The following is a 21,832-nucleotide window of genomic DNA, read 5'->3' as shown; positions in this document are numbered from 1 at the left end:
CTCCCCTCCCTCTGCTCCCCATCACTGCAGTGACCATCTGTCTTACCATCTTCTCCTCCCCCCCGCCCCCCACGAGGAGTGAACTCTAGGAGGCCCTTCGTGTGCTCCATCATACCCCCAGCACCAAGCACCCCAGCTCAGCCGTAAGCTGGGTGACCTTGAACAAGTCCTATTCCCTCCCTGAGCCCCCATGTGTTCATCTGAAAATGACCCTCCGTTCCTGCCGTACCTCCTGGATGGTAGGCCCTCCGCCTCCACTTGGGCTGGTTCCGGAGGTGGCCCCAGAGCCTCCACCCTCCCGCCCTGATGGCCAGAGGGGGAAGAGGGGTCAGCATCCCCAGACCACTAATGACCTTGCATCCTGCGGTCCAGGGTTAATTTTTTAAAAAACAGCTCAAAGTCCAGGTGGGCTTTGGAAGAGTTTGCTCTCTCTGTTTGCTCTGGTTAATCATCTCAGGATAGCAAACATCCCTGGAGGCAGGCAAGGAGATCAACATCTAGGCCTCTGCCCCCCCCTCCCCCCGGGAGAGGCCGTGTGGCTGAATGAACAGTTCTGTCCTAAAGAGGACAGTATTTGTCTTTACCCCTGCGTTCCCCAGCCTTCCCGTGGGGTCAGTGGCGTTGACAGTCCTAATGCAGACCTGCTGGGAAGAGCAGAGGAGCCGTCGTGAGGCTGTGGGCAAGCTTCAGAGAGGGCTCTATTCCTCCTGATTGTTAGTGTTTCAGTCTCATACCAGCTCAGTTTCCCCCCAGATAGAAAGCTGGAGTTCATCACCAGGTGGGACAGTGGACAGTTTACAGAGCACTCTGACCCACTGCCTCACTTGACCTCTTGGCGGACAGAACAAGGACTGTTATCTTCAGTTTATAGATGAGGAAAGTGGGCTTTAGAGAGGGAAAGTCCTCTGCAAAGATAGTGGAAGAGAAGTCAGGGCTTCTGGCTCCCAGTTCTCTGAATGCCTCTTATGGCAGACTGCCTTCCTTCTACCACTGCTAACCAAACCATGAAAGATTGAGAAACCTTGTGAACAAGAGGGAAGGTAATTGTCCCCAGAAATCTAAGCCGAGATGGGTGGTGTGATTAAATTTGTAACATGGCTTTGAGCTTCCTGGCAGCCAAAGCAAAAAGGAAATGCCGTCAGTAGCCAAGGTGTTGGTGATGGAGCAAAGGAAACAATCACTTAGGAATAGAGACATATTTGTACCTGATACTGGTGAGAGATGAAGGTATTGGGTGGCTCTTACAGAGGGACGTGACACACCATTTACTGGTGCCGCTGGGGGGAGGGGGTTCTCTTGGATTCTCACATGAACATGGCTCTTGCTTTTGAACCCCCTATCTGAAGGGGGCATGCCCAGCCATAGCAGGGGGCCTTCTGTGAGCATGGAATGTTCCATGTCAAGAACAGGGAAGAAGTAAGGACAGCGACTCTTGACTGCTGGAAAACAGCTTCACCGAGAGGGCCCACAGTAGCAGGGGCAAGAGTTTGAGCTTTGGAGACAAACAGACCTAGGTTGTTTTTAAAAATTCTCTTTGAAATTGTTTAATGAACAGTATACAGTTTCCTAAGGCTGCCGTTAACAAAGTATCACAACTGGGTGGGTTACAACAACAGAAATGTATTCTCTCCCAGTTCTGGAGGCTGGAAGCCTGACACCAGACTGTCAGTGGGCCCACAGTCTTCCTGAAGTTTCTAGAAAAGAATCCTTGCTTGCCTCTTCCTAGCTTCTGGTGAGTCCCAGCAGACCTTGGCATTCCTTGACTCGTATGTAGCTGGCTCCCATCCCTGTCCTGGGCTTCACATGGCTGTCTTCCCTGTTCGTCCCTCTGCGTCCCTCTGCGTCTGAGTCTCCCTCCCCTCTCTCTTATTAAGACACCAGGCGTTAGATGTAGGGCCCACCCTCATCCATTATCACCTCATCTTAGCTAATTGCCTCTGCAGATGAGGTCACATTGAGGTCCCAGGTGCACACGAATTTTGCTGGGGACACTGTGTTCAACCTGCTACAAACACATTCACCTTTTACCACGTGCCAGACGCTGCCCTAGGGCTTTTGCAAAGCTTCGTGCCCCTGACCTCACAACAGTTCTGTGGACCAGCAACTGGCGTCCCCATTCACTGATGAGGAAGCCCAGGCAGTGGGAGGACACGTCACTCGCCCAAGGCCAGCACGGGATGCAGGCTGGCTCCTGAGTCCATGCTCTCAGCCACCGCCCACTGCCGCCTGTCCCAGCAGCTCTGCTTCCCAGCAGGGAGCCCCGGGGCAAGGCACCCTACTTCTCAGAGCCTCAAATCCTCTGTCTTTATTCTCTGTTTCTCTTAAAGATTTTACTTATTTATTTCAGAGAGAAAAAGCGCACGTACCCATCGTGCGCGCCCGAGTTGGGGGGAGGGGCAGAGGCAGAGGGAGAAGCAAACTCCCTGCTGAGCAAGGAGCCGGACACTGGACTCAATCCCAGGACCTTGGGATCATGACCTGAGCCGAAGGCAGCCGCTTCACCGGCTGAGGCACCCCTCAAGTCCCCTGTCTTTAAAGAGGGAAAAACACCACCTACTTTCTAGGGTTGCTGTAGGGATTGAATTCCATTCTGTGGCACGTGTAAAGTGTTGGTACAAAGCTGGTTTGGAGCAGGTGCTCAGGGAATGGAAGCTGCTGTGGAAATCATCGTTATTATTCCTACTCTTACTTGCTAGGACTCCAGGAAGCCAGGGGTCAGAGAGGGAACTCTGGAGACAGGATGCCTGCGTCCTCATCGGGGCTGTGCCTTTAGACGCTCCCCCCGCCCCCGTGGGCTCTGCTACATCGTTTCTTCTCCCTGGGCCTCCTGTTTTCTCGTGTGAGGAAGGGGCCCGATGAGCTCACTCTGCTGGCTCCCACTGGAGGGGGAGGTTCAGGCAGATGACCCACTGGGAAAGGCGACAGGCTGCTCATCTCCTGTCTGCGGGGAGCCTGGGCTGCACCCGGGCCAGGTTGTGTTTGGCCAGTGCCTCCCCTGAAACAGCCACCCTGGCCCCTTGGGACCACTGACCCGGGGCAGGACATTGCAAGGGATCGATCAGACCTGGGCTTGGGGCCCTGATTGGTTCAGGCTGAGCAGGGCAAATACCAAGGTCACCTACAAGCTGCTGGCCCCCTCCCCAGCCTCAGTCCGAAGCTGCCGTAGGCAGAGAGGCGGTGGCTCCTGTCCCCAGACCGAGCCTGTGAGCGACACCCGAGGCAGAAGAGCCCAGAACCATGTGGAGTCTCAGGGCTCTGTTTCTGTTGCTGACTGCCTGCCTGGCCGTGAGTGCCAGTCCCGTGCTGACGCCGCCCGACGCCATCCAAGTGCAAGAGAACTTCAACATCTCTCGGGTAAGGCTGGCCTCTCTGGCGGCGACGGCTGGCTGTCCGAGCAGCTGGGCCTTGCGGGTGCGGGGGTGGGGTGGGTTGCAAATCTCCCAATCTGGAACTCAGGGCTGGGTTCCTCAGGGCCTGCTCAGACCGTCTGGGGTTCGCTACGACGTTATGCACCTGCCATTCTGCGAGCCTCTTGTCTGACAATCTCACGATCTCCTGTGTGAACCTGCCCCCCTGGGCAGCAGGGGGCTCTGTGCCTTCCGTTACAGATTGCAGCCCACCCTGGGGAAGGCTCCTGCAGCCCCCTCACATGCTTAGCTTCTTGTGACTTCCTGCCCTCCCTCCCCAGCCCTTCGGCTTTCGGCCACTCCCCTCTCCCCACAACCTGTTGCCACCCTGGGTGTGCCGCCCTCACAGGCCCGGCTGTGGACGGAGATCCCGGGTGGCACAGGGCAGACGTGGGAGAAGCAGGAGAGAGATCGAGCCGGTGGGACTCAGAGGGCTGGGCAGGCGCAGTGTGCGGGAGCCCCAGGACCGCCTCCCAGCTCCCACTCTGGGCGCAGTCACTGGGTGACCTGGAGGGGCTCTCGGACCCTTCTAGCCGTGGATTTTGTGTATGCTCAGAGACAAGCAGGGGTTGTGGGTGGAGGGGCACTCGGTGGGGCGGGGGGGGGGGGTGCTGCGGTGGTCTGGCTCATTCCTCAGGATGTGTGAGGGCTTTTTCAACTCTATGCTCTGTGGCCAAGAGGAGGAGGTAGCAGGCTTGTCCTGAGTTAGTTCAAGGAGGGGAGATCCTTTCTAGCCCGGAGCTATGGGCTGCCTGCCGGGTGCTGAGCTCCCTGTCTTTGGAGGAGCGAAAGACAGCTGGGGGAGCAGTGGTTGAAGATGACCTTCAACCCTGGGGCTCTGGGCCTCATCCAAGTGAGCAGCACAGATCCTCTACCTAAGCAGAGTAAGGCCTTCCACTGAGCGGGGTGGGTCCCCATCTGCACTCCCACTTCCTAGGCTTGCGGTGAGGACGGAAGTTCCACCGTTAGGCTCCGTCCGTCCTTGAAGCTGCGTGGTCTCCGATTAGCTGTCAGACATTACAGCTTCTCATTGACAGGAGGGAGGGGAGCAGGTGTTTGGCAAGTTGTTTTTGCGGTCTGAGGCAAACCCAGATCCTCAGAGCTTGTGGCTGCCTCCTAGATCTACGGGAAGTGGTTTCATGTGGCCATGGGCTCCACCTGCCCGTGGCTGAAGAAGTTCATGGACAGGATGTCCATGAGCACGCTGGTGCTGGGCGAGGGGGCGACGGATGGGGAGATCAGCATGACCAGCACACGTTGGCGGTGAGTGAGGGGATGGGGTGGGAGGAGCGGGAGAGGCCAGGGCCCACCTGCCACCCCAGCCCAGCTTCAGTCATCACCCTGTCCTGGAGAGTTGAGCTCTCCTCCCAGCAGGAACCTTGCCTCTGAGCTCCAGGTCCCTCTGCCGCCCTCGCCCAGGGCACGCCTTCTGAACTGTCCCATCAGCACCTGGGGGCCAGCACCCCAACACATGCCTATTTCAAAATCTGCTCTTGATCCTTGGGTGTCCCTTAGCTCAGTCAGGAGCCTTCCGACCCCCAGGACCCAACCTGGAAACCTGGGTAGGAGGCAGGTGCTAAGACCCCTCTCTCTGCTGCCACAGGCCGTGCAGTCCACCATCAGGCCCTGTCCTTTCTCTTCCTAAATCTCTCCACGCTGTCCGCTTCTCCCTTCTGTACCATCCCCGCCCTGGCCCAGGCCACCTGCCTTTCTTTCCAGGCTGTCTACACTCCTCCCCATCTCTAATCTCAAACCTTTTACCCAGCAAACAAAAGGCCTCTTGAAAACTCAAGTCTGCTTAAACCTTTCCATAGCTCCCTATGGCCCTTGGGAATAAAATTCAGCTCCTTTGATGTGGCCTGGGCCTCTCCCAGCACTTACCAGGTACTCTGTGACCAACCCAAGTCGACCTTCTTTCAGTTCCTGGAACCTTCCACCATTTCGCATCTGATGTTCCTTCTACTGGGAAAATCTCTCCCCATCTCCCTGGGCTAATTCCTGTGGACTCTTTAGGACTCAGGTTCTGTGTCATATCCTTCAGGAAGCCCTCCCTGACCGCCACCAAGGTTCAGGTTACATGCCTTCCTTTGTGCTCTTGGAGCACCTCAAGCTTCTCTCCGCATGGCACCGCACTGACTGCGTTGGGTCTCTGGCCTGCCCCTGGGCCCCACTCAGTTCTAGGGTCCGTGAGCAGACAGAGTCCATCTTGCCCTCCTCCATGTCCTCCGCATGTAGCACAGTGCCCAGCACACAGATGTTGCTTGATAAATGTTAATAAGATAATGAGCAGTCATTGTAACAACAGTTGGTGTGTTCATAGTGCTTACTGTGAGCTGTTTAATAGTATCTCATTGGACCCTCATGACCGCCATGTGAGGCTTCACGATCCCCATTTCACAGATGAGGGAACTGGGGCCAGAGAGACGCAGGGTTATAAACACATCATAGCATTCACTCATCACCCTCCCCTCCCCACGTGTCAGTCTGATGTGCAGATTTGGGGAAGGAAGCTGATGTTTAGTGCTGGCTTTGCCGAGAGGATGGCATGGACTAGTCCCTTTTGTCTCTGTCCCTCTCTTCCTTCCTACGTGAACGGGTCCCCTAGCACTGGGGTGAGGCTGAAACAAGACATTTGGGAGTGTTACTTTCCAAGTTACAAAAAGGGGAAAAAAAAAAAAGCGGAAAGGACCCTGTGGGAGAGTGGGTGTCGGGACCTCGGTCTCTGCCAGCGGTTACCTTTCTTCTGGTTTGTACATCTCCAGGAGAGGCACCTGTGAGGAGATCTCCGGGGCTTATGAGAAAACCAGCACTAACGGAAAGTTCTTCTATCATAATCCCAGTAAGTTGAGTTGGAGGCGTCTTCCGCAGTTCTGCCCTTTGCTGCAAAAACCTCGATGTGTCCGAAGCTCTCTTTCTTTCTGCCTCGGCACTCTCTGCCCCCAAAGCCATGTTTCTGAGATGCTTCCTGTAGGTTCCTCCTCATCCTTCGCCTCGTCGTCCTCCTTCCCCCTCTGTGTCCTTCTCTCTCGTGCACTTACGGGCATCCAGAAAGAAAGGGGTGTTGCTGAATTCTGAGGATAACATCGGGATCTCATCAGCCCTCATGGTAGGCATCCGCAATCAGCTGATAAGAATTTGCTGAGCAGCTGCCATGCCCGGTGTGCATGGTACTGAGTGACAGAGGGATTTGGACATAGATATAGCCATTCAGCCGGCAGATGTTTATCAGATATGCTCTGTGTGTCAAATAATTGTATGAGTGGTTGAATATACGAATGTTTGGGTAGATGGATGGTTGGAAAGAAAAGATGAGTGAGAGAAGAAGCAAATGATTGGTAAACGAGTGCAGCTATGGATGGCAGGTGAGTGAGTGAATCGGTCATCTGATAGATCAACTGATAGATTAATGAATGGAGGGAGGAAGAGAAGGTAAGGGAGGAGGAAAGGAAGGAAGTGGATTTATGGTTTGATGTATGGAGAGGATGGGTGGATGGAGTAATGGTGGATGAATTAATGATAAATATATGGAGGAGAGAGATGGATAGACAGAAGGATGGATGAATAGATGATGTGGGGGGGGAATAGGTGAAGGACCTCAGGCTAGAAGAGCCTTCTGACCACTGATCCCTTTGGCTTCCTGCATCTCCCATACAGAATGGAACATCACCATGGAGTCCTACGTGGTCCACACCGACTATGATGAGTACGCCATCTTTCTGACCAAGAAATTCAGCCGCCACCATGGGCCCACCATTACTGCCAAGCTCTATGGTAAAGGCCTGGAGCTAGATAAGCCCGCAGGAGTTGGGCATGGGAGAAGGTCCATGATTTAGGGACAGTGGAATGGCGAGGAGTCGGGAGTTTTGCTTTATCCTTCTGGGAAGACTCCAGTTATGGGAAAGGTGGAAACATTTACTCTTCCTGGAGGAGGCAGAGCTCAGTCTTCCATCTGAGGTAGAATCCTCTTTTTCTGGTCTTTAAAATTCTAGGCCCAGAGAATTCCAGAGCTTCCAGGCCCTTAACCAGTGGAAAGAGCCATGTGTGGGGATTTGGGGGACCTGGGTGGGAGCCTGGGAGGGACATCTCTTTCTCTTATGTGAGCCAATCTTTCCATAAGTGTTTTGAAGAGATCACATTGGGCTGATAGTTTTCAACTTCTAAATGAAAATCCCTGGGCAGAATAATCCCAGGCCTTGCCAGCCGAGGCACCCGTGGTTCTAGGCATCTTCTCTGCTTCCCATTGCAGGGCGACAGCCGCAGCTTCGAGAAAGCCTGCTGGAGGAGTTCAGGGAGCTTGCCTTGGGTGTGGGCATCCCCGAGGACTCCATCTTCACCATGGCCAACAAAGGTAAATGCAGCCCCACCCCGCCTCACCTTTCTGTGCCCTCCTCATTCTTCCCAGCCCCTGGGTATTTCCAGCAACCGTCTGAGCTAAGTAGGGTTATAGTTCCCCCCACCCCTCTTTACAGAGGAGGCAGCTGGGGCCCCCGTGTTTGCTCCAAGTCACAGAGCATACACCTGGCAGAGCTGAGACTGGAACCAATTCAGCGCTCACCCTAGCGCCCCCTGTTTAAGTGAGGTTATATCCAGAATCCGTAGGTACCTCTTAGGAGGCAGTTCAGTGTTGGTGTGAGAGGATGGGCTCCGGAGCTAGAGGACTGAAGTTCAAGTGGAGCTGTGTGACTTCTGGCTAGTGCACCTTCCAGAGCCTTACTTTCCTCATCTGTAAAATGGGGGATAATAATGCCTCCCTTGTAAGTTGCTGTGAGGGGTCAGTGAAATAAAGCCTTTAAATAGTGCTGTGCCTGGTGTCAGTAAGTGCTCGGCAGATGTTAGCCACTGCTGTTCTTGTGACGGAGCCGATGGCAGGGACGCTGCGGCCACCAGCCTGTCGCTTTTCCAGTGAATGACCTTCTGCGAGCCACGTGAGTGGAGCCGTTCATGAAATGGGCTAGGGCCCAAGACTGTTCCTGGTGCGGTGCCCCCCTGGCACACGTAACTAGCATTCTGAAAGAAACTAAGCCCTCGTACTCACCTCTCTCTCCTGTCCTGACCTAGGTGAGTGTGTCCCTGGGGAGCAGGAACCAGAGCCCTCTCCACACATGGTAAGCACCTCTTCTTCCCACTTTATCCCCACCCGCCTGCTTGATTTTTGCTGCCCTTGCTTAGGTCCTGCTGTGGTGGGTGGGTGGGGTCATTGAGAGAGGTTGAGAGAAGGCAGTGACAGGCATGGGGCCTTGAAGTCAGACCCCCAGGGTTCAATCCCAGTTCTACCGTCTGGGCCACTTGCTGTCCCCATCCAGACTTTAGTTTCCTCCTCTCTGAAATAAGGTAGTTACCCTCACCTTCCATGTGCTAGAATTCAGTGACATGTTGGAAAAGTTCTTAGCACTGTACCGCCTACAACCAGTAGAATACTCAATGATGAAATGACGATAGTACTCAATAAATAACAGATAAAGTCAGTTGATCTCTAAAAAAGCAGTAAACCTGAGAGCAAGCTGCTTCTCAACCAACTCACTTCTCCCTGTTCTGCTGTTTGATTTTTTTAGGCTTCCTTACTCTTCTGGTTTATTTTCCTGCCTTTACCATATTGATTAAGGCTTCTTCATTTTTTTCTGTGACTATTTGGAAATTATATATCCCAATATATCCTACTGTGTGTGTGTGTGTGTGTGTGTGTGTGTGTGTGTGTATATGTAGGTGTGTATATTTGTATATATATGTATTATATATATACACACATACATTTTCAAGGTTATGTTTCTAAGCAAATACATATTCTAAATATATCAGAAACATAGGTTTGAAAATTTAAAAAAAAATACCAAAGTAAAAAAAGAGAACAGTGTCTTTATTCCTACATAGAATCAATACTGTTAACATATTATTTATCTGGGCCTGTATTTTTAAAGAAAAATTACCATTGATTTTATAAAACTAACATGTGCTCATTATAAAGAACTAAAATTAAAAAATAAAAAATATTTAAAAATAACAAAGTATATAAAGTAAGAGTTTAAAAAAATGCCACCACCCAAAAGCTACCAGCATTTGCATTGTCCCAGGAACGGTGACACGCCCACATGTGGAGAGAGGATAGATAGAAGGAATGTTAGATGGAGAGTTGCCCAGATATGGGCATAGCGTTATGAAATGGAATTGTATCAGAGATGCTATTTCCAGGTCTTAGAAGCATTAAGTGTAGTTTAATTTGAATTAAAAAAAAAAAAAAAAAAGAGTGGGCTTCTGGAAGTTCAAATAAGCATCTGCCGCCACGTCCCAGTCATGGAGTTAGAGTTCTGTAAGTTTAATGTACTCCACACTCACTCCTAGTGAATGTAAGCACAGAGCTTCTCCATTCCCGAGTCACTGATTTCTCTTGTGCCATTTCTTCACCAAGTGGTGTTTTCAGGGAGGGTTCTGTGTGTTTTAATCCCTGAATTCTTCCCTGTTGGAGAAAGCCTGCCCCTTTCCTTCACACTTGAATGGCATTTCGCTTGGGCGTCAGATTCTTGGGTCATGTTGCCTTTCACTCAGAACGTTGTCTGCACTCCTCCGTTGTTCTTAAGCACGAATTACGGCTCTGGGAAAGCCCGAGGCCGGTCTGGTATTTCTTCTTGTAAGCAATTTGTTTCATGCGTGGACAAACCTTATCCTTGAAGGTGTGTACATCTTTTTCCATCCTTCCTTCCTTCCTTCCGGCTCTAAGCCCGACGTGGGGCTTGAACTCACAACCCTGAGATCACGAGTAGCATGCTCTGCCGACTGAGCCAGCCAGGTGCTCTGCACTCAGCATCCTAACTAGGATATGTCTTGGTGTTGAGAATTCTATATCAAAGTTTTCTGGGATACAGTGTGCTCTTTCCATCCACAGATTACCTTCTTCCTGTTTCAGGGGACTCTCTTGCACTATATGGAATTCATCATTCATCTTCCGTTCCCTTTTTGGGTTTTGCTACCTCAGGAACACTCGCTCTCTCATCCTGGAGCATCTTTGTCTTCCTCACGTAGTGGCATTCTCACATTGCTTTCGCCTGTATTCACTGGGATTGTCACTTGCCTTTCTTGTAGGACGGTCATTCCATTTAGCAGCATCTATTCTGTTCCTTGCTATTTCTCACTTACTAGCTCTGAATGTATGTTGTCTTGGTTCTCAGTTTGTTTATCTAGGCCTGAGTTCTCTCTTTTCATCTTAATTCTGTCGTTCACCATTTTGTCTTTGAGTCTTGTTTTAATAAATACCTGTTTTAAGTAATTCTTAGCTTGAGGTCCCTGGAGAATTTCCTTCTGCCTGTTGAGTTATATTTTCTCCTAAGTTGATGTCATAGGTGGGGTTTCCTAGATCCACACCTGTGGAAGGGAAGGGATGGAGGGAGGCTTGAGCAGAGGAAGCAGAGCTTCACAATGCCCCAGCCAACCCTGTGGGCACTCTAGAACTGGGAGGGCCTTTGGAGTTGTCCCATGAGGACGCTGAGGAGTGGAGCCTTAACACCCTTACGTTGATCAGTCTGGAGAGGAAGCGTGACCTCGGGTGAGAGGGGTCCCGTTCGCTGAGGCCGTCTCCAACAGGGGCTGATGGCTCAGGCTCAGAATGTAAGTCCATTCCTGAGGGGACATCTAGGCAGTTCATGACAGGGGCCGCCACAGTCAGACTCAGTCTCTGGTTCAGGCTATTTACTCCTTCATTTCACACATGGGTCTGGATAGTCCCATTACCATTTCTTTTTCTCTTGCTCCTGCTTAGTCAGTTTCAGCCCGTCTGTTCTGATATGGTGGTGGTGTGCGTGTATGTGGTCGGGGGGGGGGGGGTCATTTGCTCCTTGACCCTTTCCCTGCTAAAATTCAGCCGAATGCCCTCCTACCCAAATGTAGTCTAAGGGCTGGGTATTTTGTGTTCCATCTACTTTTCTAAAGTCCAAGGAAAGGGCGGGAAGGGGCAGAGGTGGAGGAGCTTTCCTCAGGTGCGCCATCTTGGCTGGAATACGCTTGCCTGCTTTCTCTTTTGAAGAACTTCTAAATGTCCTATGTGGGGTTCATTCCACCTGGTTGGGGCAGTGATGTCCACTTGTCAACACCCCCGGTGCATTAGACCGTGCAGCCCCAGAGCCTTCACCTAAAAAGATCTAGTCTGTTTTCCTCTTCCGGAAGTCATCTTCACTACTCCTCTGTCAGAAGAGGAAAAAGATAGGGTCCTTTAAGTTCCTTCTCTCAGGATTTGGGAGTCTAAGGGACAATTATCAGAAATTTGATGACTTGGGAGTTAGAGGGCAGAGTTCGGAGCTGACCATCCTGTTCAGCTCCAAAATACCTGATTTCTTGCCTTCATCAACAGTTTTACCTTTTGCTTTAAACTATGCCCCTTTCCATGACTGAGTGATGCTAATGAACATTTGGAGATTGGTATTCTGAATTCATTTTTCGCTCTTAGATACTGGAAAGGCAATTTGAAATGAAATTTCAATCTGACATCTTAATCCAGATCCCGACGGATCTGTATTTCTTTATCAGGATCAAGAATGAAACCATAACTAGTGACTCCCCTTGCAAAAAAGAGAAATGGAGCACACTTCCATTTCTTCCCTTCAGACCTCCCACATCTCTGCCTTTGTGGGTGTAAGAATCTAAGATTGACGTTTATATTTTCCACCTTTTGTTTTGAGAATGACTTTTAACATTTACAGTAAGTTTTATGAGCGTTGTAACAACTCCCTATTTGATTGGCTTTATAGTTTTTGTCATATTTGCTATCACATCACCTGTTTTCTTTCACTTAGATTCCCGTCTCAATCAGTGGGAATATATATATTTTTAAGATTTTAAGTAAGCTCTACACCCCACGAGGGGCTGAAACTCACAGCCCCAAGATCAAGAGTTGCATGTTCTACCAACTGAGCCCCCAGCCGGGTACCCGGGAATATTTCTAAAAGTAGTTTTCTTCTAGATAAACAACATGGGTGGAAAACTACTGAATCCTCGCATGTGTGAAAATGCCTTTGTTTACATCACATGGTCAACAGCTTGGATGAGTATAGAATCCCAGGGCTACCACCTTTCCCCTCTTGTAACCCTCAGATGCTACTCTGCGGCCTGTCATTTAATGCTATTTACTGCAAGGGCCGCTGGGCTCTGTATCCTTGTCTCTAGGGAATGTCTAGGTGGGGCTCTTCACTAATTTTGCCTCATTCCTTTTGATCCCTATTTATAATTGAACAACTCAAGTCTTCAAAGCAGAAAAGTTGTTTTCTATTATTTCTATATCGATCGCCTCTCCTTCTAGAATTCCTACTATGTGAATTTATTTCTTATAATCACTAACCTACAATTTATTATCTCTACTGTGTGGTTAAATTCAACAAAATCCTTTCCACGTCCAGTAACTCTCTACTTTTTTCATTCTATTCATTTCCATAACTGTCGGCCCCTGTGATATCGATGCGGTGTCATCTTGAATTTCACTGATGGTTTTTCTCCTGGTTCTTACTGTCATCCTGTGTGTAGTGGAGATATTTCTCCGGCGGAACCGGACTCTTCTGAGCAGCTGCGTTATTTAAATTGTTCCATGGTTTTTCTCTTTTCCTTTGCCCTCACCAAGGAAGGCCTGTGTGCAGCCAGCTTGACAGGGGGAGTCCCTGATCACAGCTTTTACTTGCACCTTAAAAGGAGAAGGGCAACGTTGAGGGTTACTACGGATGTACTTTTTCAGATTCCGGGTCTCTCCCCCAGGCAGGAAGGCTGCCTGTTGGCCGGCGCTCTCCCCGCTCATCCGCCTCGCATGGCCCTGGGGGCCTGCAGTCAGTGGGCTGTATACCCCGAGAGGGTTTTGTCAGCTTTGGCGTCCTGCCCTGCTCTTCAGCCCCGACCGCCACAGCTAGAAGTGTCAGGGCCAGTCTTGAGGCCCCTTCTCTATCCTCTCTGGGTGGCTTTTCCTTTTTGCAAGCAGCTAACGACGACGGTCTGGTCAGCCCTTCCTGCGGATCAGTCGTACCCACACTCCCGACCTGTAGAAAGGCTTCAAGTTTCTAGCACGGCAGTAGTGCCGTTTTCTGGGTTCCAATTCAGATATTTTTCCCCATTATTTTATCCCTGTGGACATTTCAACTGTTTTTGGACACAGGGGTATTGTTACACTTCACGGTTCTGATTTTCCTTTCAGACTAGAAACCTCCCCCATGATGCCCGTTCTGGGATTCAGGTTGATGCTTTGGGGAAAACAGTCCATTAACCAGGGTAGTTCGTGTGCGTCTGTCTGCACCCTGACTCCTCAAGCTAATGGTTTGTTTATATGCCCCAGGGGTACAGGTGAGCAATGGTGGCGAGGTCCCCACAACAGCTTCTCTCTCTCTCCCCCGCAGAGGGCCCGGCGGGCCGTGCTGGCCCGGGAGGAGGAAGGCTCAGGGACCGGGCAACCAGTAACTGATTTCAGCAAGAAGGAAGGTAACAGCCACTCACCTTTCCACCCTCTTCTGTCATACTCGAGAGAGGAGGGCTGCCCTCACCACCTCAAAGTCTCTTTCTTGTCTGCTAGGCAAGGACTGGGAACTAGAAAAGGCAAGTCAGGGCCTCTGTGCGGTGCCGGAGGTTGTCAGGGTGGCGCCTGGGCTCAGGAACTCGTCACTCTAGGAGAAGCGAGTTCTGGCTCTGTCTGTACCAGTGTGTGGCCTCCCAGCCTTGGTCTCTCCCTCTCTGTAGTGGGGACAACTGCTCGCTGCGCTCACCATCAGGGCTTTTGTGGGAGCAGACTGGAGGACATGAGGATGCTGTGTAGTTGACAGTGTTCACGACCGCCTCGCTCCCCAGCTTGCTCAGCAAACACTGAGCCTGCTCCACCCTGTGGAGGGTGCTGGGGTCATGGAGACAAACCCCTTCTTTTTGGAGCTTGTGGTCTAGTGGGGGAGACAGGCAGGGAAGAAACTGATGGACCCAAAAGGGAGGGTTAGCTGCAGGGTTGGGGGAGCTCAGGATGGAGGGAGAAGGGGATCAAGGAGTTCTTCTAGATGAAGGGGAGTCATGCTTTGTCCAGGTGTCCGGGTAGGGCTCCTTGGAGGATGGCATTTCAGGGGCAGGAACGGGGGGAGCAAAGGCACGGGAGTAGGGCTTACAGTGACGAGGCCAGGCTGGCCGGCCTGCGTGCGGGTGAAGGCATCATCAGCTGCTGCTACCACTGTCTCAGGACAGACTGGACCAACACGGGGGTGCATCTGTGGGTTGCTGGGGTATAGAGCGGAATAGGCACTGATTTTGGAGTCCAGCAGACGTATCATGGTTTTGACTCTCTGGGCTGTGTGATCCCCCGGGCAAGTCACTTTACCTCATCTAAGAAATGGGTTGACCATCGTTCCTCATAGCGCGGAGGGGAAAACTAAAACGAGATGGCGCACGGTAGGCATCCAGCCTGCTGACAGGAGGCTCTGCTGTTCTGCCCCTCCCCAGATTCCTGCCAGCTGGGCCACGCAGAAGGCCCTTGCCTGGGGATGATCATGAGGTTTTTCTACAATGGCTCCTCCATGGCCTGTGAGACCTTCCAGTATGGCGGCTGCCTGGGCAACGGGAACAACTTTGCCTCGGAGAAGGAGTGTCTGCAGACCTGCCGGACCGTGGGTGAGTGCGGGCCCCTCGCCTCTGGGCACGCTGCACTGCCCCAGCCCCGTCTCCCGAGCGGGCCCCATGCCAGCTGGACAGGGACCCGAGGGAGGACGTGCCAGGGGCGGAATTCTAAGGCAGGTTTCCTTAAGTCACAGGAACTGCACACTTGCACGTGGGTGACCCAGGCCAGTGGTTGGTTTCCATGGGCCCCAGGTTCCCAGCGCCGGAGGAGCTAGGTGTTCTAGACGAGCAGGGTGCCCTGGTTCGTCACCCAGCCCTTTGCTGGGTGTCTCGAGGGTCATCCAAGTGTAAGGGCTACTCATGCTCTGCACCCGCCCCCCACCCCGCAGCGGCCTGCAGCCTCCCCATTGTCCCCGGCCCCTGCCGAGGCTACTACAAGCTCTGGGCATTTGACGCCGCCCAGGGGAAGTGTGTCCCCTTCGTCTACGGGGGCTGCCAAGGCAACGGCAACAAGTTCTACTCGGAGAAGGAGTGCAAGGAGTACTGCGGGGTCCCTGGCAATGGTAGGTGGCCCCCACAGGGTGCTCTGGGATCTGGGCAGGAGAGCCCCGGGAGGAGGTGGGGGTCTGGAGAGGGCAGTTCGAGACCCTACCGGGTGACCAGCCCACCGACTCTCCGGGCCTGTTGCCCATCTGTAAAATGGGGCTAAACTCCAGACCTTCCCCCAGCTGGGATGCTGTCACATGGGGGCTGGCCCCGTTGGGCGAGTGCCAGCTTGAGCCTCAGTTTTTACTTTTGTAAAATGGGACAGAGTACCCACTTGGCACACTTCCCGGCGCCCCGCGCGCTTTGGACCCGGCTGGCGGCGGCAGCTGTGACTAACGCTGAGGGTGAGGCTATCAGTAATGGCATTCCAGGGACCAGCGGCCATCTGATCCCTCGGCCTTATCTCCCCGCTCTGGGAAAAGGGCACTTGGAGTCAATCAGAAGAGGCTAAAACCCAGATTGTTCTGTGGAATGTGTTTTGGAGATACCAAGCCATTCCGCAAGCGCAGGGCCCAAGTCAGCCCGAGCTGCCTTCCCTCGTTCACGAGGCACCCCCATCCCCAGGCCCCTGGGCGTGCCCCACACCTACTCCCCGAGTGTCTCTGTGTCCACAGGGGACAAGGAGCCGCTGCACTTACTCAGCTGACGGGGCCACACGCCAGAAGACCACAGGCCGCAGGGAGGCTGCAGGCCGCTGCCTGTCCCAGGGGCCAGGTTCAAAATAAACACCCAGTTGTAGACTCCTGAAATTCCTTGTCGTGACTGTTCACTGTCCTCCGTGTAACGAGGTAGCGGGGAGAAGGGGACAAGGCTGGGGATGGTGGGGGGTAGTAACCCCAGCTCCCCCCAGAAATTAAAAATGTGCTGAAAATGTACTAGAATGGTCCTCGGTACATGAAATTGGCTATGCAGATTATGAGACATAAATCACAGTTCTAGTTACTCCACAATAGTACAAAATGGGACTGTCTTGTTTTATTAAAGCCAGAAGACGTGAAAAACCTCTGGGTACTTTTTTCTGGGAGAGGTTTGACCCGGGTCATCAGCTACCCAAGGTCGGAAGAGAGGACTGTGCCCTCGTGTGCCCAGGCCCCAGGGCCGGTCAGGGCCAGTGACCCACAGTGCCTGAAACAATTCACATCCTTTACCACACCAATGCCCACTCCAGCATTTTACTTTGGTCACAGCCATGTCCCAGCACCAGCTGCCAGGGGATGAAAAGCCTCAGGGTGTTTCCTGAGGAAACTTTAAAAAAACTTTAAAAACCCTGAGACTGGCCCTTCAGCTGTATGAAGGCTCTGGGCCATGCCCTTGGCCTTCTTCCGGGACGGCGATGTTCCAGGCCTGGGGAAGGACTCTTCAGCTACCGTGGACTCCTGACTTGTCTTAGACGGCATGGAAACTCCTCGATGAAACGTCAGGGAAGCACATCAGATGGGCCCTTGAGATCCCATCTCCTGGGATCCTCACTCTGGCCCTTTGCCCCAGGAGGAGAATGTTCACTGACCTTCACACAGTGTCTGGGACCAGCGAGGCACTGGAGCAGGGCTGGAAGCCCTCAGCCTGGCCTGGCTTGTCCTGCCTTGAGGAAGACAATAGGCAGACTGTCCTCGGTGGCTCGGTCACCAACTCAGCCTCAGAACATGACGCCAGGAGCTTCCATCGGAGACACACAGGATTTACAACTAATTTATAAACCCCTCTTGCTGGGTCCATCCACCCAGAACCCTGAGAGGTGCTGCTGTGGGATTCAACCCCCCAGCTTCGGGTCTTCTGAGGCGGCAAGCTGGGCCGGCACACCTCTTCTCTGCAGAGTGGCTAGTGTGCTAAGGGCTGGCACCTAATTCAGTCAAGGGTCCCTCTCAGGCCATTAGCCCATTCGCTTAAGAGACACATCAGGAAGGAAGAAGAGAGGAGATGAATCCAGAGGCAAGGACTTGGGCTCTAGAAAGCTTTGCAGCCCCCTTGGCCAGAACACATAAAGAGCCCCCGCTTCTCCCTGGGAAGTCCCAAGCTGGGAGCTTCCAGGTTCCAACAGAGAGGACTGTCCTGGGGGACAGTGTGTGTGGTCGGGCAGGAGTGGGTGGGTCAGGAGCAGGGACACAGGCAACTGTTCGGGGAGAAGAGACAGGCTCTCCAGCCTGAACTAACAAAGGTCACTATGTCCTACACCCGTACCTTGCTTCCCCCACATGCATGCCTCACATACCAGGGCTGGCCACTTACCGTGCTCCGTAGAGGAATATTCTGAAGTGACCCGAAGGACGGTTGCCTCCAGTGGGAAGCAGCTGCAGCTGGGAGATGGGATGTTTGCTCATAAGGTCTTTTTTGTAGATAGTTCCAAACTCACCATTTAAAAATGGGCCTTCCATTAAAAAAAAAAAAAAAAAAAACCACCCTAAATTTCTTGATTCTCTTGAAATAACATGCCGGCAGCCATGGGACTGCATCCTGCAGGCGGGGCAGGAGCTGAGGTGAGATAGTCCCTCCAGCCAGGGCCTCCCCTGCGGTTCCCCAGTTGGCCTGTCGCCTCGTCAGGTCCTAGAGACAGATATGTGGGGTTGAAGCACATCTGTGACCCGGAGTCCGGAGCCCAGCACCCTCATCCCAGATGGCACCACAATCACCCTTGTCAAGAGGCTGCCCTGAAGACTCAGGGTGGTTCTTAAGTATTCTCACCTTAAATTTTCTTAGAGATACTGGTCACGTTTGTTCTAAAATTGATGTGGCTGCGTGGTAACGACACATACTTTTTTAAAACCTTTAAAAACCCAGAGACTGGCCCTTCAGTTGTATGAAGGCTCTGGGCCATGCCCTTGGCCTTCTTCCAGGACGGCGATGTTCCAGGCCTGGGGAAGGACTCTTCAGCTACAGTGGACTCCTGACTTGTCTTAGACGGCATGGAAACTCCTCGATGAAACGTCAACCACTCTTGGCCATGTCCCGGGGTACTGGTCACAGGAAACACCCACAGGATGGTCCTGGCGGGTGGGGGCCGGGGGGGGGGGGGGCGCTGTCCAGCTCAGCAGCCTGCTGGTGATGCTCCACATGCGACTTGGTGCGATTAGTTCAGCCAACACCCATAACATGTCCTCTTCGGGGACAGCGCTCCGTCATCTGGTTGAGACCAGGAGAAAGCACGACAGCGTTGGCCTTTGAGCAGACCGTTCCGACAGCAGCGCACACACACCCTTCTGGCCGACTCGGGCCACTGCTCGCCTTCTGGGGGCATCATCTCTCCTTCGACTTGCCCTCAGCCCGACTCGAAGCCCTGATGTGCGTGTGTCGGGGGTGCGAGGCTCTGGGTGAGGCCTGCCGAAGTCCACCCAGGCTGGTACCCCAAAGCTCACCGTGGAGGGCACAGATTTTTAACCTGTTTAGAGCCACAAATGCCATCGAGAATCTGGCAGAGCCGCAGACACTCCTCCCCAGACAGAGGATGACACAACACACAGGCACACGTCACCCAAGGTTGCTGGGTACCGGGTCACCAGAGGCAAGAGGCGTGACACCAGTGACCACCGGACAAGGCAAACTTGGATGTGTTCCTGAGACACTGGACATGGGAGACTCAGAAATTTCTCCTCCTCCATCGTTCCATGGGACGATGGTCCGTAAGCAAGGCCCACAGGGGCCCTATCCCTGATCACACGGGGGCTGAGCTGGCTCTGGTGCCGCACGTGTCAACTCAGCTGAGATGACATCCCCGACCTCACCGTGTCCCCTCTGTCAAGCCCAGGGATCCTGCCTCTCCTCCGTCTCTATTCACCGGTGCCCCCGCTCCTCACCAGATGACATGCTCCAATGCCAAACCCAAGAAATAACACCACACACCGCCATCTTCCTAAAGGTTGTTTTATTGTAAAACCATAAATACAACACTGACATGAAATCATTTAAGTAACTGATCCTCTCTAACCATTAAAAGGATGTCTTTTTGCCTTGGCATCAACCAACTGGGAAATAATGTTGCAAGAATTCGGGGGGTGGGGGGTGAATTCTGGGCTAGGGCTTTTGGTGATTTAAGGAACCGAGTGGAACCTTCCTCTTCTTCCTGGGAATGTCCCACTTTTGGACAAGAACAGACAGGTAAAAACAGCAACATTTAAACAGCTCAGTTTTAAATTTTATTACTCTGTAAAAATCTTTTTTTTTTTTTTTCTGTTCCTTTCCTCCATTTGACATCAGAAAAAGTTTTTAAACATCACGAAACTGATTTGGCTGTTAAATGGAGATACGGTACCAAAACAAAGTGAAACGGAAAAACCCAAAGGACAAACAGAAAACCCTAAATAAACCCTCAAGTTTGGTCTCGGGGGTTTACAGATCACAAGAACCGTCAACTCAACCCCCATGCAACGTGACTCCTTGGAGAGCTGTTGGATCCACACCAACGACACAGGAGACCGCAAACAACGTCTTGTTAATTAACACAGCAAGGGTGACACTAGGTAACTTTTTAAATACAGTACATGGTACACAGGGCCCCAAGATGGCCCCTGCATAAACCCCTCGTGGAGACTGGAGCCAAGCACTGGCTGTTTATAAAAATATTGTGTTGCTACAAAAGTATAAATTAATGCTACCGGTATTAAGAAATATTAAACACATAAAACTTATAAGGATTAAGAAAAATATTCATTAATACCTGTAGAAAACTCTGGCCTAAAAAAGATATTTTTTTTGTGTTTGTTTTTTTTGTAAATTTTTTTTTGTATTTTTTTTTTTTTAAGATGACTTGAGTTTCTTGCACTCGGAGAGAGAGACACAGTCAGATGTGCCTATGGTATTGCCTAGAACGTCTTAACTACTGAGAAAGGATGGGGGGGTGCACGCACGTGGTTACTGAGCAGGGCGCGGAGCGAGGGGTACCAAGGCTTTCTCAAGATTTACCTGATGTGAAAGAATCACTGATGTGAAGTTTGTGGGGGGGGGGGGGAGAAAAAGGTAGGATCAGAAAACAACTGAAAATAATTTACGCTTTTTAAAAAATATCTCTGCTTCAGGTGGTTGTACAAAATGATTTCCTGATGCTTGGGATCTGAAGGGCCCCGGACGCGCTGACCGGCGGGTCCTGTCTCTCCTGGCTGGCGAGTCCCAGCCCCACGCCAGTCCACGAGCTGGCTCACCACCTGGGAACCCGGCCACCCTGGCGGGGCGGGAGTGAGGGCCCCAGGCGGGGACCGGCTGGCACCTGGGTTGTGGGAGGAGGCTTCCTTCCGGCTGGTCTCAGACCCCGCGGTCTCTGCCGACCTGGACATCAGGAAGCGCCACAGGGATCCCAGGCCCCTGAGGTTGCGGACAAGGCTGGGCTGTGCCCCTTTAAGGAACTTTGGTTCGAAGAGTCAAGGTACCCGGTGGGGACGCGCGGGTGGATAGGGCCCCCGTGGGTCCTGATGCTGACGCCCAACTGCAGACCTAGCAAATCCTTCTCTGTACAGGAGTTGGATCTCGAAAGCGACACCTGTGGTGGCGGTGGGGACGTGCGTCCTCACAGAGAAGCCACAGGGCCCCTCCAGGGAAAAGGCAGGCCTCTACTGACCACGATCCCCAAACCCAGATGAGAGAGGAAGAGAAACAAGACGACGACAAAACCTGCAGAAAGCCCCGAACAGGGGAACCGAGGAGGGAAACGTAAGAGGAAAACACCACTCTTATCATTGGTTCACCATAACTGGCCTAGCAAACATTAGCCACAGTGGAGAGAGGGGCAGGCCGCGGGACACGGGGGCCGGGGTGGCGCTGGCAGGGCTGAGACAGGAGCCCCCCGCCTCCCGTCTCCAGGGCACAGCCCGAGCCGTAACTCGGCCTCTCTGTTCTAAGCCAGCAGCCTTTCTAGCAGCTCCCCATCAGGTACATCCCAGGCAAACGAGCGCTGCCACCCACGTTCTCAGGGCTGAGGGCAAAGCTATGAACTCACCCCAGCTCAACGGGGCAGGAGGTGGCCGCCCGCCATGCCCGTGCACCTCCTCTTCCCGTCCCTGCGAGCACGCCCACCGTGACCACGGCATCCAGGCACCGTCCCCTTCAGGGCTGCCGTTCACAGGGCCTCCCTCCTCCATCCGCAACCCAGCTTCATTTCAACCTTTCCGGGGAACGTGTGGGCCCCGAGAGTGCGTGCTGTACCCGACGGCTCTCCGGGTGCCCCCTCGCCGGGGAGTCGAGTCCGAGTCCAGGCCAAAGCAGGTGGCCTCGGGCGAGCACAGGGGACTCCCAAAGGCCGAGGTTTGGCTTCACAGTGGAAAACACGCCTCGCAGAGTTCTTCCCTGGTGTTTCTTCAAAGTGCAGGAAATAAAGGAGGGAGCTCAAGGGGAGAACACTCGCCGGCTTA

General features: G+C 52.7%; 1 protein-coding gene across 5 annotated transcripts; it reads left to right on the top strand.

The window, feature by feature from the left end:
* The first annotated feature begins 22 nt into the window (after positions 1-22).
* On the top strand, positions 23-16,249 carry AMBP (alpha-1-microglobulin/bikunin precursor). Of its 5 annotated transcripts, none has more exons than XM_028107990.2 (11): positions 23-1,732; positions 3,145-3,354; positions 4,528-4,670; positions 6,170-6,246; positions 7,062-7,178; positions 7,654-7,755; positions 8,466-8,512; positions 13,763-13,844; positions 14,841-15,008; positions 15,344-15,517; positions 16,115-16,249. In XM_028107990.2, the coding sequence occupies exons 2-11, from the start codon at positions 3,238-3,240 to the stop codon at positions 16,144-16,146; spliced, it is 1,059 nt and encodes a 352-aa protein (XP_027963791.1). In that variant the 5' UTR covers positions 23-1,732; positions 3,145-3,237; the 3' UTR covers positions 16,147-16,249. The 5 variants fall into 5 exon arrangements, with proteins under 5 accessions (XP_027963791.1, XP_087875242.1, XP_027963789.1 ...); XM_088019116.1 differs by having other exon boundaries at positions 2,697-3,354; XM_028107988.2 differs by having other exon boundaries at positions 23-3,354.
* The last annotated feature ends 5,583 nt before the right edge of the window (positions 16,250-21,832 follow it).

The sequence above is a fragment of the Eumetopias jubatus genome, unplaced genomic scaffold (assembly GCF_037043125.1).
Source record: "Eumetopias jubatus isolate StellerSeaLion01/CBP00866 unplaced genomic scaffold, mEumJub1_p1.0 scaffold_15, whole genome shotgun sequence".
Taxonomy (NCBI): Eukaryota; Metazoa; Chordata; class Mammalia; order Carnivora; family Otariidae; genus Eumetopias; species Eumetopias jubatus.
Note: the sequence above shows the minus strand (reverse complement) of the source record. Positions and strands in the feature narration are given on the sequence as shown.

Excerpts from the sequence above, each read along its gene's own strand:
- AMBP (XM_028107990.2), top strand. The coding sequence starts at position 3,238 with ATGTGGAGTCTCAGGGCTCTGTTTCTGTTGCTGACTGCCTGCCTGGCC. Across the intron at positions 7,179-7,653 it reads CATTACTGCCAAGCTCTATG|GGCGACAGCCGCAGCTTCGA; the intron begins GTAAAGGCCTGG and ends TTCCCATTGCAG. Across the intron at positions 15,518-16,114 it reads CTGCGGGGTCCCTGGCAATG|GGGACAAGGAGCCGCTGCAC; the intron begins GTAGGTGGCCCC and ends CTGTGTCCACAG.